We start from the raw sequence: 13,297 nt of genomic DNA on the forward strand, positions 1-13,297 counted from the left end.
AGAACACCTGGACCCATATTCTCTTGGGGTCAGGCGGCTCCTTAATACCTTCCCCTTAGAGACTTATTCGGCCTAATCCACACCTGTCCCTCCCCACAGGTGTTTTACTGGACGCACCTGCTCTACATCGCATTCTGGGCTCTCTGCATCCTTCACGGGCCGAATTTCTGGAAGTGGTTTGTGGCTCCCGGCGTCATTTTCCTCATTGAACGCATACACAGGACCATTCGGATGAGGACAGGCCGAGGCAAGACCTACATCAGGTGAGTGGATGGTGCTATAGGATCGATTTGGGTGCCGGTCGGACTGCTGAGCTCATTTTGGCTTCCCGCTTTGTACTTGGTGTAGCCTCTCTCTCTCTCTCTCTCTCTCTCTCTCTCTCTCTCTCACACACACACACACACACACACACACACACACACACACACACACACACACACTTTCTCTCTCTCTCTCTCTCTCTCTGAAACTATCATATACTATTTCTCGTCTTATTATTGATGATAGTAGTAGTAGTAGTAGTAGTAGCAGTAGTAGTAGTAGTAGTAGTAGCAGTAGTAGTAGTAGTAGTAGTAGTAGTAGTAGCAGTAGTAGTAGTCAATCCATTTCATTTCTATTTCACTTCATTTCGTAATATAAATACATTTCCATAGATAAATTATAAAATTGTATATATCAGAATCTCCTATTTGTGATTTTTCAGTTTTTTTTTTTTTTTTAAATCTGTGGTCAATATTAACATGTCAAATTCCTTAAACTTACAAATTATAGTTGACATACATAACAATTTGATTTATATTTGATTGATGAGGTGGTAGTAGTAGTACTAGTAGTAGTAGTAGTAGTAGTAGTAGTAGCAGTAGTAGTAGTAGTAGTAGTAGTAGTAGTAGTAGTAATACCGGTAATAATAATAATAATAATAATAATAGTAGTAGTAGTAGTAGTAGTAGTAGTAGTTGTAGTAGTAGTAGTAGTAGTAGTAGCAGAATCATCATTATCATCATCATCACCACCTTCATCATCCTCATCATCATCATCATCATCATCACCACCTTCTCCATCACCACCACTTTCATCACCACTCCTCGCGTTCCAGTTCTGGCGTCCTCCTACCATCCAAAGTGATCCACCTGGTCATCAAGCGTCCCGTCAATTTCCACTTCCATCCCGGCGACTACGTGTTTATCAATATTCCGGAGATCGCCAAGTACGAGTGGCACCCCTTCACCATATCCTCGGCGCCGGAGCAAGACGGTGAGTGGCAAGGGAAAGTTGATATCGAAAAAAAACTGGGAAGGGGGGTCGAATCCGGCGAGCTGCTTCGTATGTGCTTCGGAACGCATGGCGGGTTTTACAGTCGCGCTCTGGTGTGGGTAGGATTTTGTTGAGTTTTTTTTAGTTATTTATTTGTTTTTACTGGGTTGTGGCGCTATTAACAACATCCATGGGGAGTTTGTTCCAGGTGGAGGAGGTCTTGTATGGGGAAAAGTCTTCACAAATGCTAGTTTAACATCTTTTCAGTGTCAGCTTCCAACAGTGCTTGCGTGTTGAGTTTGTGTTAAGACTAAGCAACTTCCTGTGGTCAAGGCTGGCAAACCCAATCAGTATCTTAGGCTCTTCATTGAACTTACTAATGAAAACAGTGCCAGAACCCTTAGGCGATATTGATAACTAAGTCTCCAGATGGATGGAATAAATTTTGTAGCTCTACCTTCAGCTCATCCAAGTCTATGTCTTTCCTGAGTGTAGGTGACCAGAACTGCACAGCGTACTCTAGATGCGGCTGTATTAAGGAGCTGTGGCGTGTAAGAACAGTATTTTCTATTCCTAAAACTGCCTCTCTATGTAGCTTAGCAGTTTTTTGCGTCTTTCTCTATTCTGATGCTCTGGAAATTTTAGGTGACCTTTGATTAATATACCTAAGTCCTTTTCCAAACCAAGCCTCCTCAGAGTTCTATCCCAACCATGAATAGTCTGACCTGCGATTAGTATGGACAATATGCATCACTTTGTATTCTCCAAGTTAAACGGCAGACCCAACCCAACCCAATCCAACCCGAACCAAAACAAACCTGACCTAACCTGACCTGACCTAACCCAGCCAAACTAAACCAAACCAAACCAAACCAAACCAAACCAAAACCAGACCCAAAACAGACCTAAACCAAGCCCAACTCAGCCCAAACCAACCTAACCCAACCCAACCCAACCCAACCCAACCCAACCCAACCCAAACTAGCCCAGCCCAACCCAAACCAAACCAACCCAACCAAACCAAATCAAGCCAAAACAAACCAAACTCAACCCAACCCAACCCAGACCAACCCAACCCAACCCAAAACAGACCCAAACCCAACCCAACCCAACCCAGACCAACCCAACCCAACCCAAAACAGACCCAAACCCAACCCAACCCAACCCAAAACAGACCCAAACCCAACCCAACCCAACCCAAAACAGACCCAAACCAAACCAAACCAAACCAAACCAAACCCAATCCAACCCAACCCAGATCAACCTAACCCAAGCCTCTCTCTCTCCACAGATGTCCTTTGGCTCCATATTCGTGCAGTCGGGCAATGGACCAACCGCCTCTTTAGTTATTTTGAGAGAGAGCAGGAGAAATGTGAGCGAGAGAGAGTGAATCTTTCTCTTTCTCCCGCCACTCCTATCTCTACGCCCCAGGGAGTCGTGTACCAGACGTGAGTTAGCTTTAATTTTGACTGTTTTCTCCTCTCTCTCTCTCTCTCTCTCTCTCTCTCTCTCTCTCTCTCTCTCTCTCATCTATCTCCTTTCATCATTGATTGTATAACATTTTAATACATTTGTTTATATATAAACTGACAGCTAATTATTATTATCATTTTTTTCATTATTATTATTTATCATCATTATTACAATTGTTATTATTATTATTATTATTATTATTATTATTAGTATTAGTATTATTATTATTATTATTATTATTATTATTGTTGTTGCTATTGTTATTATAATTTATTATTATTATTATTATTATTATTATTATTACTATTATTATTATTATTATTATTTCCCTCCTCAGTGTGGTGGGAGACGCACGGGCCAACCCAGGAGTAATAAAATCAGGTATTCACTTCTCTCAAAAAAATAAATGCATAATAAAAGAACAAGAACAAGAAAAAACTAAAAAAAAAAAATTATGTAAGAAACTCACTATACATATTTTTGAATACAGAAAAGGTAGTGTGTAATTTTATGAATACGAAAATGTAAAAATATATATAAAAAACAAACATTTATTTTTTTTCCCAAAGTGCCCCCTACGCTGACATTAGAAAGCAGTATCCATAATTGTCAAAAAAAAACATATAATTTTGAGTACAGAGAAGTTCGTATATAATTTTTGAATAGTTTAATGTAAAAATACATACCGGTATAAAAAAACTAATATATAATTTTTCTCCCTAAGTACCCCCTAGACTGGCATTAGAAAACGGGGTCCTAAACGCGGCCTTCGACGCGGACAGTGAACGCGACCAAGATGGCGGACTGAACGGAGCTGCCAGTGTCAACAAATCCCTCAGAGGCGTCTCCCCACGGCCCTTCGCCACCTCCCCCTCCTCCCCCAACCTCCTCCCCACCTCCCCAGCCTCCGGTTCCTCCACCCCAAGCCCCCAAGCCTCCCCTAAGCCCAAGCCAAACAGGAGGAAGCTCAAGAAGACACGCTCCGTCCCTGATCTGAACAAGAAAGATGAGAAACGGGAGATTGTTATGTAAGTCTTTAACTGCTTTTTGTTATTATTATTATTATTATTATTATTATTATTATTACTATTATTATCATTTATTATTTATTATTATTATTATTATTATTATTATTATGATGCAATTTCTGGTTTTAATTTTCCTTCCTGGCTTTGTATTTAGAGATCTTTTTTTTCATAGCACCTGAATGAATCGCTTGATGTTTTTTGTTTTTGTTTTTTTCGTGTTGTTTTTTTTTCCTTGGCCTCTTGATCTCTTTTGTGAGTTTTTTAAAATCTCATGAACTCTCAGTCTGTCTTTAATTCTCGTTGTCTTTCTATGTGTGTGCAACTATAACTACTACTATTACCACTGCCACTACTACCACCACAACTGCTACTTCTACTATTCCCGCTACCATTACTACCATCACCACTGCTACTGTCACCACCACCACTACCACCACCACTACTACTACTGCTACTGCTTCTATTACAACTACTACTACTACAACTACTACTACTACTATTACCACCACCACCACCACTACTACTACTACTACTACTACTACTACTATTACCACCACCACCACCACTACTACTACTACTACTACTACTATTACCACCACCACCACTACTACTACTACTACTACCACAACTACTACCACCACCACCACCACCACCACTACTACTACTACTACTACTACCACTACAGGCTGCGTGACACCTCTCGGTCCAATTCGCTGATTCAACTTAACGAGGCGTCGCTGCGGCAGGCAAAGATGGCCGCTATTGGAGCCCCCCCGTCGCCATCTTCCAACACCCACGCCATGAGCTTCAAGTGAGTGTGAGTGTGTGTGTGTGTGTGTGTGTGTGGGTGTGGGTGGGTGTGGGTGGGTGTGTGTGTTGGTATTATTATTATTTTCATTATTATTATTATTATTATTATTATTATTATTATTATTGTTGTTGTTGTTATTATTATTATTATTATTTTTTTTTTACATATTCACTCAATTTGCCTTAATGTCGAGGTGAATGTATGTATTGTGTGCGTGTGTGTGTGTGTGTGTGTGTGTGTGTGTGTTGTTTTTGTTATTATTGTCATTATTATTATTATTATTATTATTATTATTATTATTATTATTATTATTATTATTATTATTATTTTATACACATTCATTTATTTTGTCTTAGTGTCAGTGTTCATGTATGTATGTCAGATTGTATGTATGTATGTGTGTGTGTGTGTGTGTGTGTGTCTGTGTTATGTACGTATATGTATCAGTAAGCCCTAAGTATACATACATAAACCATACACACATATATACATTCAAAAACACAAATATAAAACCACATAAATTAACACCATCTTTTAAAAAACTATCTATCTATTGCCAGACGCCTTAATCCCGTAAGGGGTGGCCACAAACAAATCGCCTCCATGTCGCCCTGTCCCCCGCCTCGAAGATATAAAACTAACCTCATTTTCGCCCTTATTTCCCAGGTACATAAGGCGGAAACCGACTATTATATGCCTTGACCTCCTTCCGTAAGGGGTGGCCACAAACAAATCGCCTCCATGTCGTCCTGTCCCCCGCCTCGAAGATATAAACACTAACCTCATTTTCGCCCTTATTTCCCAGGTACATAAGGCGGAAACCGACTATTATCTGCCTCGACCTCCCCTCCGAGACCGAGTCCTGCTACGGAGAGGACGGAAGCGAGACCGAGATGCCGGAAGTGAGGCTTGAGATTGAGGATTCGAATATGCGCGCCGGCGAGGACAGAGGTGGGATGGATGGATAGATGGATAGATGGATAGATAGATGGATGGATAGATAGATAGATGGATAGATGGATGGATGGATGGATGGATTGATAGATGGATAGATATATAGATGGACAGGTGGCTAGATAGATAGGTGGATAGATGGACAGATAGATGGATGGATGGATGGATGGATAGGTGGATAGATGGATGGATGGATAGGTGGATAGATGGATGGATGGATAGGTGGATAGATGGATGGATGGATGGATGGATAGGTGGATAGATGGATGGATGGATGGATAAATTGATAGATAGATAGTTAGATAGATAGATGGATGGATGGATAGATAGGTTCATTGACAGGTACAGATAGACTGGATTGAGTAGATGGTTGGTTGATAGATAAATGGATGGATGGATAGATGGATGGATGGATGTATAGATAGATAGACAGATAAATAGACTGATAGATAGATAGGTGAATGGATGGATAGATAGATAGATACATGGATAGATAGGTAGGTAGATAGATAGATAGATAAATGGAAGGATAGATTGATGGATAGATAGACGGATACATGGATGGATAGATAGATACATGGATGGATAGATAGATGGATGGATGGATAGATAGACAAGTTGACCGATGGATAGATTGATTGATAGATTGTGGATTGATTAGATGATCGATAGATTGACAGATATAGATGGATGAACCGGTACATAGCTGGATAGATAGGTAGATAGATGGATAGATAGATAGATAGATAGATGCAGATAAAGGGATAGTTTGATTGATTGATGGACTGGTTGCATGTTTTATTGACTGATAAATAGATAAACGATAGATAAACAAGTAAATAGACAGACTGATAGATAAACGTATAGACAGATGAAGTGGTAGATAGATACTGTAGATAGATAGATAGGTGAATGAGTGGAATGGTAGATAGAGTGAGATAGATAGGTGGCTGGATAGATGGCTATAGATAGATAGATAGATGAATGGATGAATGGATATAGATAGATAGATATGTGGATGAATGGATGGGTAGATAGATAGATAGATAGGTGAGTGAATGGATGGGTAGATAGATAAATAGATAGGTGGATGAATGGATGGGTAGATAGATAGATAGATAGGTGGATGAATGGATGGGTAGATAGATAGATAGATAGGTGGATGAATGGATGGGTAGATAGAGAGATACGGTAGATAGTTGGACGGATGGATGGATGTATAGATAGATAGATAGATAGATAGACAAGTTAAATTCATGTTTATATATAATCCTTTTTCGATATTATGTAATAAAGATGAATATTATTAAGATATAATAATAATAATAATAATAATAATGATAATGATAATAATAATAATAATAATAATAATAATAATGATAATGATAATAATAATAATAATAATAATAATAATAATAATAATAATAATAACACTAATAATGATAAAAATAATAATAATAGCAATAATAATATTTTCCCTCACTCGGCAATCTCCAATCTCTCTCTCTCTCCAATTATCTCACTTTCTCTAATCTCACAGAGCTCTCCCCGGCGGCGTTGGAGGAAGGGAGGAAGAGGAGAGTCACCCTGGGAGAGAGAGAGGTGGAAGAGAGAGAGAGAAAGAGAGAGGAGAGGAGGAAGTCCCGCCAGGAAGAGAGGAGGGCGAGGAAGAGGAGTCGCATGGAGGAAGTGCTGGCGGAGGGAGGGTGTGCGGTGGGGAAGCCCCTGGTGGTGAGTGAGAGAGAGAGAGAGAGAATTTTTTTTTTTTTTGTATTATGTGTGTATATCTATATCTACATCTACATTTAGTTATCTGCCTATCAATACACACACACACACACACCATCCATCCATCCATTGCCAGACGCCATGTATCCCAAACGGGGTGGCCAAGGGCTTGGAGTTAATTGTTTTACAGGGAGGGGCACTAATCCTCCACCAACCCCACTTGACACGTAGGGATGCCAACAGCATCTGGTGTTCCCAGGCGGTCACCCATCCAAGTACTAACCAGACCCAACGTTGCTTAACTTCGCTGATCGGACGGGAAGCGGTGTACTCAACGTGGTATGGCCGTTATTATAAATTTTTTTCACTGTGGGCATGAAGAGGATGAGTTAACCCCCTGGCACTCGGGCAAGTAGATGCTTTTAATCTATCCCAAACACTTACGGCAAGTCAGAATGAAGAGAGAACCTGTATTTTTTACACAGGAAAAATCATCAGAGAAATTACCAATATGCCGGGAATCGAACCCGGGACTCTCAGGTGAGAGCCAGGCAGCATACCACACACACACACATATATATAGTGAAATATATATACATACATAATATAATTTTGTGTTTGTTTGTGTGTTTATGTGTGCACGTGTGCGTTTGCCTCGTGTGTGTGAGAGAGAATTATAAAAAAATAAAAATAAAAGAATAACTACTGACAGACTACAAAAGCTTGAAGCAAAATTCAACCCACCTGCTCACCTGTCTCACCTGTCCCTCACCTGCCCCACCTATCCCACAGATCTACATGGACGGTCCCTTCGGCGCCCCCTCTAGCCACATCTTCAGGGCCCAACACGCCGTCCTCATCGCCACGGGGATAGGAGTGACGCCCTTCGCATCTATCCTCCAGTCCATTATGCACAAGTATTGGAAGGCTAGGCATGTGTGTCCCCAGTGTGCCTATTCCTGGTCCTCCGATCTACCCAGGAGCGTCATGAACCTGAGGAAGGTGAGTGGATAGGTGGATAGATGGATAGACTGTGGGTGGATGGATGGATGGATACACGGTGGGTGGATAGGTAGATGGATGGATAGACTGTGGGTTGGGATGGATGGATGGATGGTTGGGATGGATGGATGGATGGTTGGGATGGATGGATGGATGGATAGACTGTGGGTTGGGATGGATGGATGGATGGATAGACTGTGGGTTGGGATGGATGGATGGATGGATAGACTGTGGGTTGGGATGGATGGATGGATGGATAGACTGAGTTGGGATGGATGGATGGATGGATAGACGGTGGGTGGATAGGTGGATGGGTGAATAGACTGTGGGTTGGGACAGATAGACTGATAGAGGCAGATGGTGGGTTGGGATAGATAGATGGAAGATAGATAGGTAGGTTGATAGACAGGTGTTTTGATGCTAAGATAGACTGATGGATAGATAGATAAACAGGTGTGGCTTATTATTTTCGTAACACCAAGCTATTGCATATTTATTTTTATATATTAAAATAAATATTCAGTGAGGAGACAAAGATAGATAAAATAGCAATAAACCAATCTATCTATCGCCTTATCTATTTTTATCTATCGCAGGTGGACTTCTTCTGGATAAACCGGGACCAGCGATCGTTTGAGTGGTTCGTCAATCTCCTATCGCAGCTAGAGATCGAGCAGGCGGAGCAAGGGGGGGTGCTGGAGCGGTTCCTGGATATGCACATGTATATCACGTCAGCGTTGCAGAAGACGGACATGAAGGCCGTGGGATTGCAACTTGCACTGGATCTGTTGCACGAGAAGGTGAGAGAGAGAGAGAGAGAGAGAGAGAGAGATGAATGGATAGCAGAGGAAGAGAGGGATGGGGAGATACTAATGGATAGATGCAGGGATAGATAGACTGAGAGAGAGAGAGAGAGAGAGAGAGAGAGGTGGAGGTGCTGACCAAGAATGATAAGGGAATTTAAGAGAAAAGTTAATGGAAATTGGCTTGAAAAATGTATTATTATTATTATTATTATTATTATTATTATTGGAGGGATGGAGTGGAGAGGTGTATGAGAGAGGGGTGACGTGGAGGCGATTTGTTTGTGGCCACCCCGTATAAGGGAGTAAGGCGTCTGGCAATAGATAGATAGATTATTATTATTATTATTATTATTATTATTATTATTATTATTATTATTACTGTTATGTGGTAGCTTATCATCATCATCATCATCATCATTATTATTTATATATGTTATGATACTTATTCACACCTGCCTTTTTTTCATTTCAATTAACCATTATTTTTTTTCATAATGCAAAAAAAATCCATTGCAAATCCTGGCCACGTAAAGTCAAAATTCTTTCTCTATTATACATCCATCCTTGTTCACTATACGAAAAAAAATAATCCATTACTTTCTTTTATTCCCAGGAGAAGCGTGACCTCATTACTGGGCTCAAGACAAGGACGAATGCAGGAAGGCCGAACTGGGACAAGGTGAGAGAGAGAGAGAGAGAGAGAGAGACAGAGAGACAGACAGACAGACAGAGTGGAATTACGTGAGAGTAAAGTGTAAGAGAGAGAGAGAAACAGACAGACAGACAGAGACAGAGTATGGAATTAGGTGAGAGTAAAGTGTGAGAGAGGGAGAGAGAAAGAGAGAGAGAGAGTCAGACAGACAGACAGACAGACAGAGTGGAATTACGTGAGAGTAAAGTGTAAGAGAGAGAGAGAAACAGACAGACAGACAGAGACAGAGTATGCAATTTGGTGAGAGTAAAGTGTGAGAGAGAGAGAGAGAGAGAGAGAGAGAGAGAGAGAGAGAGAGAGAGAGAGAGAGAGGGAGGGACAGACAGACAGACAGACAGAGTGGAATTACGTGAGAGTAAAGTGTAAGAGAGAGAGAGAGAGAGGAATGGAAGGAGGAAGTGAGAGTAAGGAGTAAGAGAGAGGGAGGGACAGACAGACAAACAGACAGACAGCCAGAGAGTGGAATTAGGTGAGAGTAAAGTTTAAGAGAGAGAGAGAGAGAGGAATGGAAGGAGGAAGTGAGAGTAAGGAGTAAGAGAGAGAGAGAGAGAGAGAGAGAGAGGACGGAAGGGGGAAGTGAAAGTATGGAGACAGACAGACAGACAGACAGAGACAGCGAAAGAAAGAAAGAGGAGAGCGAGAGAGCAAATGAAACTCGCCTGTCAGTCTTGCGTGGTTGTGGGTGCGGCGGCTCAGTCTGCGGGTGTGGGCGTGGGCGTGGCAGTGGGAGGGGGAACTGAAAAGAAAAAAAAAATCGCTTACTGAACTTCCGCCTATCAGCCTTCCTTTCTTTCTTTTTTTCCCGGAACTACAACTACAGCTGTTCCGGTCCACTTGTTGTTGTTGTTGTTGCTGCTGTTGTTGTTTTTTTTATGAATGGAGAAGGTCTGTGATTTGGTGTATGGATTATTTTGATTAATTTGTATTTCCTTTCCTCGTTTCGTCCTCTTTAAATAGGCTGTATCTATCTGTCTATCTATCGCCTGCATCAGTCTGTTTATCTATCTGTCTCTGTCTGTCATCTATCTATCTATCGCCTGTATCTATGTCTGTCACCTATATCTCTATCTATGTCACCTCTATCTATCTATCTATCTGTCTATCTATCTATCTATCATCTGTATCTGTCTATCTATCTAGCTATCACTTGAATCCATCTATCTGTCTGTCTATCTATCAGTCTATCTATCTGTCTATCTCTTTATCTGTCTGTCTAAATAACGTATCTATGTATTTATGTGGTAGGCTGTGGCGACCATCATCCACTCACTTGATGTAGTGCTGCCTACTTCTTCCTTCACCTATATCATTCATTTTCCGTGTCTTGCTGTCTGCCTATTTCTTCCACCTTTCCTGTCGCTTTTTATTATCCCTTTTCCTTTAAGTATGGCTCTATACTGAATGGCATGCCTAATGGTTTCCTGTAAGCCAGAAAACCATTTACAACGCTGGGTGGTAACCATATAACCAACCCATACGTGTTCCCTACGTGTCAACAAGTGGGTTGGCGGAGGGTTAGTGCCCCTCCCCGTAAAACAATTAACTCAAAGGCAAACGGCCACCCCTTACGGGATTATGGCGTCTGGCTATAGCTCTGGCAGCTTATCTATCTATCTATCTTTATAGCTATCTATCTATCTATCTGTCTGTCTCTGTCCATCTATCTTTCTATGTCCATCTATCTGTCTATCTATCTATATCTGTGTAATGTATCTAGGTCTATCTAAAATCTCGTGTAGTCAATAGGTGGTCATTTTTACTTATCTTTCTATCTATCTATCTATTTGTCTATCTGTTTGTCTATCTGTATATATATCCTTCCACCTATCCGTCTGTCTGCCCATCTATCTATCTATCTATCTGTGTAATGTATCTATTTATCTATCTACCTAAATGAACGCGTAGTCAATAGGTGTTCACCCCCCCCCTGTTTTCCAGGTGTTCAAGCAGCTCAGCAACCAAGGCAAGGGCAAGATCACCGTGTTCTACTGCGGGCCGCCTGCGCTCGGACGCACGCTACGGTACAAGTGCGATGAGTTCGGGTTCGATTTTCGAAAGGAGATATTCTAAGGGGCCTGGCGTGGGGGGGTGAGGGGGGTCGAGCGTGCCCTTCCTAGATCTTCCTGGGAGAAAAAAAGGGCAGTGCGTAGATCTTCCTGGGAGAAGAAAAGGGCAGTGCGTAGATCTTCCTGGGAGAGAAAAGAAAACTTTCTAGAACTTCCTGGGAGAAAAAAACTGGTCTGCGTAGATCGTCCTGGGAGAAAAAACTGGCCTGTTTAGATCTTCCTGGGAAAAAAATATCCTGCGTAGATTTTCCTGGGAGAGAGAGAGAGAGAAAAAAAAAAGAGCCCTTCCTAGATCTTCCTGGGAGAAAAAAAGGGCAGTGCGTAGATCTTCCTGGGAAAAAAAAATCCCTTGCGTAGATCGTCCTGGGAGAGAGAAAAAAAAAAAGCCCTTTCTAGATCTTCCTGGGAGAAAAAAAATGGCCTGTGTAGATCTTCCTGGGAGAAAAAAAATGGTCTGCGTAAGTCATCCTGGGAGAAAAAAAAACTGCCTTGCTTAGATCGTCCTGGGGAAAAAAAATGCCCTTCCTAGATCTTCCTGGGAAAAAAAAAATGCCCTGTGTAGATCTTCCTGGGAGAAAAAGCTGCCTTGCTAAGATCGTCCTGGGAGAAAAAAAATGCTTTGCGTAGATCGTCCTGGGAGAAAGAAAAAAAAAATGCCTTGTGTAGATCGTCCTGGGGGAGAAAACTCAGCCTCCTAGATCATCCTGTGAAAAGAAGGTGGGGGAAATAACATGAGAGAGTCCTAGTCCTTGATTCTCCTGGAAAAAAAAAAAAAAAAAAGTGCTTCCTAGATCGTCCTGTGAGAAGAGAAAGGGTGTATTGCCCCTTGAGATACCCTACTCCTAGATCATCCTGTGAAATAAAGGTGGTGAAGCCGCTATAGAGTCACTGAGCTTTGATTACCCAAGAAAAAAAAAAATAGCAGTTCTTTGACCATCCTAGAAAACATAAAGAATAAATAAATATAGGCTGGGAATATTCCTTGATTCTCCTGCAATAAAAACAACACATTATTTAGATCATCCTGTAAAAAGAATACAGGAAAACAACAGAGACGGCCATTTTCTAGGTCTCCCTGTGTAAGTATAGAAAACGGTGGCTTTCCAGAATTTTGATGTGTTTCCAGTTTCATTATTATAGAAATCTTCCAGGATAAAAAAATAGGCCTACTGGAGACCAATATTATAGATTTTTCCAGGCCATTCCAAAATTTTAATAATTATAGTTTTAAAACGGTGTATTTACGACCATATTTTCTATAATCTAAGGGGTGACTAAAACAGATGATGATAAAGGGGGAAATTTTAAAGTTATAGTCCATGACAGCGATAGATAGATAGAATATAAGGCTTTATCTACTGTATCTATCTATATATATAATTCTTGGCTGTACTATCTATCTATCTGTCTATATATTTAATTTTCAGATGCCAGAATCTATACAGTATTAATGCCTGTAAGTC

At 40.9% G+C, this 13,297-nt stretch overlaps 1 protein-coding gene and 1 non-coding gene across 2 annotated transcripts in view; one reads left to right on the forward strand and one right to left on the reverse strand.

Moving 5' to 3' along the window:
• LOC145393068 (NADPH oxidase 5-like) overlaps positions 1 to 11,838 on the forward strand; it is a 42,404-nt gene extending 30,566 nt beyond the window's left edge. Inside the window, exons 13-24 of the mRNA XM_080267406.1 lie at positions 100 to 263; positions 1,097 to 1,254; positions 2,546 to 2,702; positions 3,065 to 3,108; positions 3,452 to 3,755; positions 4,441 to 4,566; positions 5,372 to 5,517; positions 7,061 to 7,251; positions 8,041 to 8,250; positions 8,847 to 9,050; positions 9,670 to 9,735; positions 11,707 to 11,838. Of these exons, the coding sequence (XP_080123532.1) occupies positions 100 to 263; positions 1,097 to 1,254; positions 2,546 to 2,702; positions 3,065 to 3,108; positions 3,452 to 3,755; positions 4,441 to 4,566; positions 5,372 to 5,517; positions 7,061 to 7,251; positions 8,041 to 8,250; positions 8,847 to 9,050; positions 9,670 to 9,735; positions 11,707 to 11,838 (1,902 nt within the window). The remainder of the gene's footprint in view (positions 1 to 99; positions 264 to 1,096; positions 1,255 to 2,545; positions 2,703 to 3,064; positions 3,109 to 3,451; positions 3,756 to 4,440; positions 4,567 to 5,371; positions 5,518 to 7,060; positions 7,252 to 8,040; positions 8,251 to 8,846; positions 9,051 to 9,669; positions 9,736 to 11,706) is intronic.
• Positions 7,483 to 7,601, reverse strand: LOC145393232 (5S ribosomal RNA). Its single transcript, XR_013896184.1, has one exon. It is a non-coding gene; the product is annotated as a 5S ribosomal RNA (ribosomal RNA).
• Positions 11,839 to 13,297: the final 1,459 nt, after the last annotated feature.

Source organism: Coenobita brevimanus, chromosome 23 (assembly GCF_032717465.1).
Source record: "Coenobita brevimanus isolate Jiangsu-jjx chromosome 23, ASM3271746v2, whole genome shotgun sequence".
Lineage (NCBI taxonomy): Eukaryota > Metazoa > Arthropoda > Malacostraca > Decapoda > Coenobitidae > Coenobita > Coenobita brevimanus.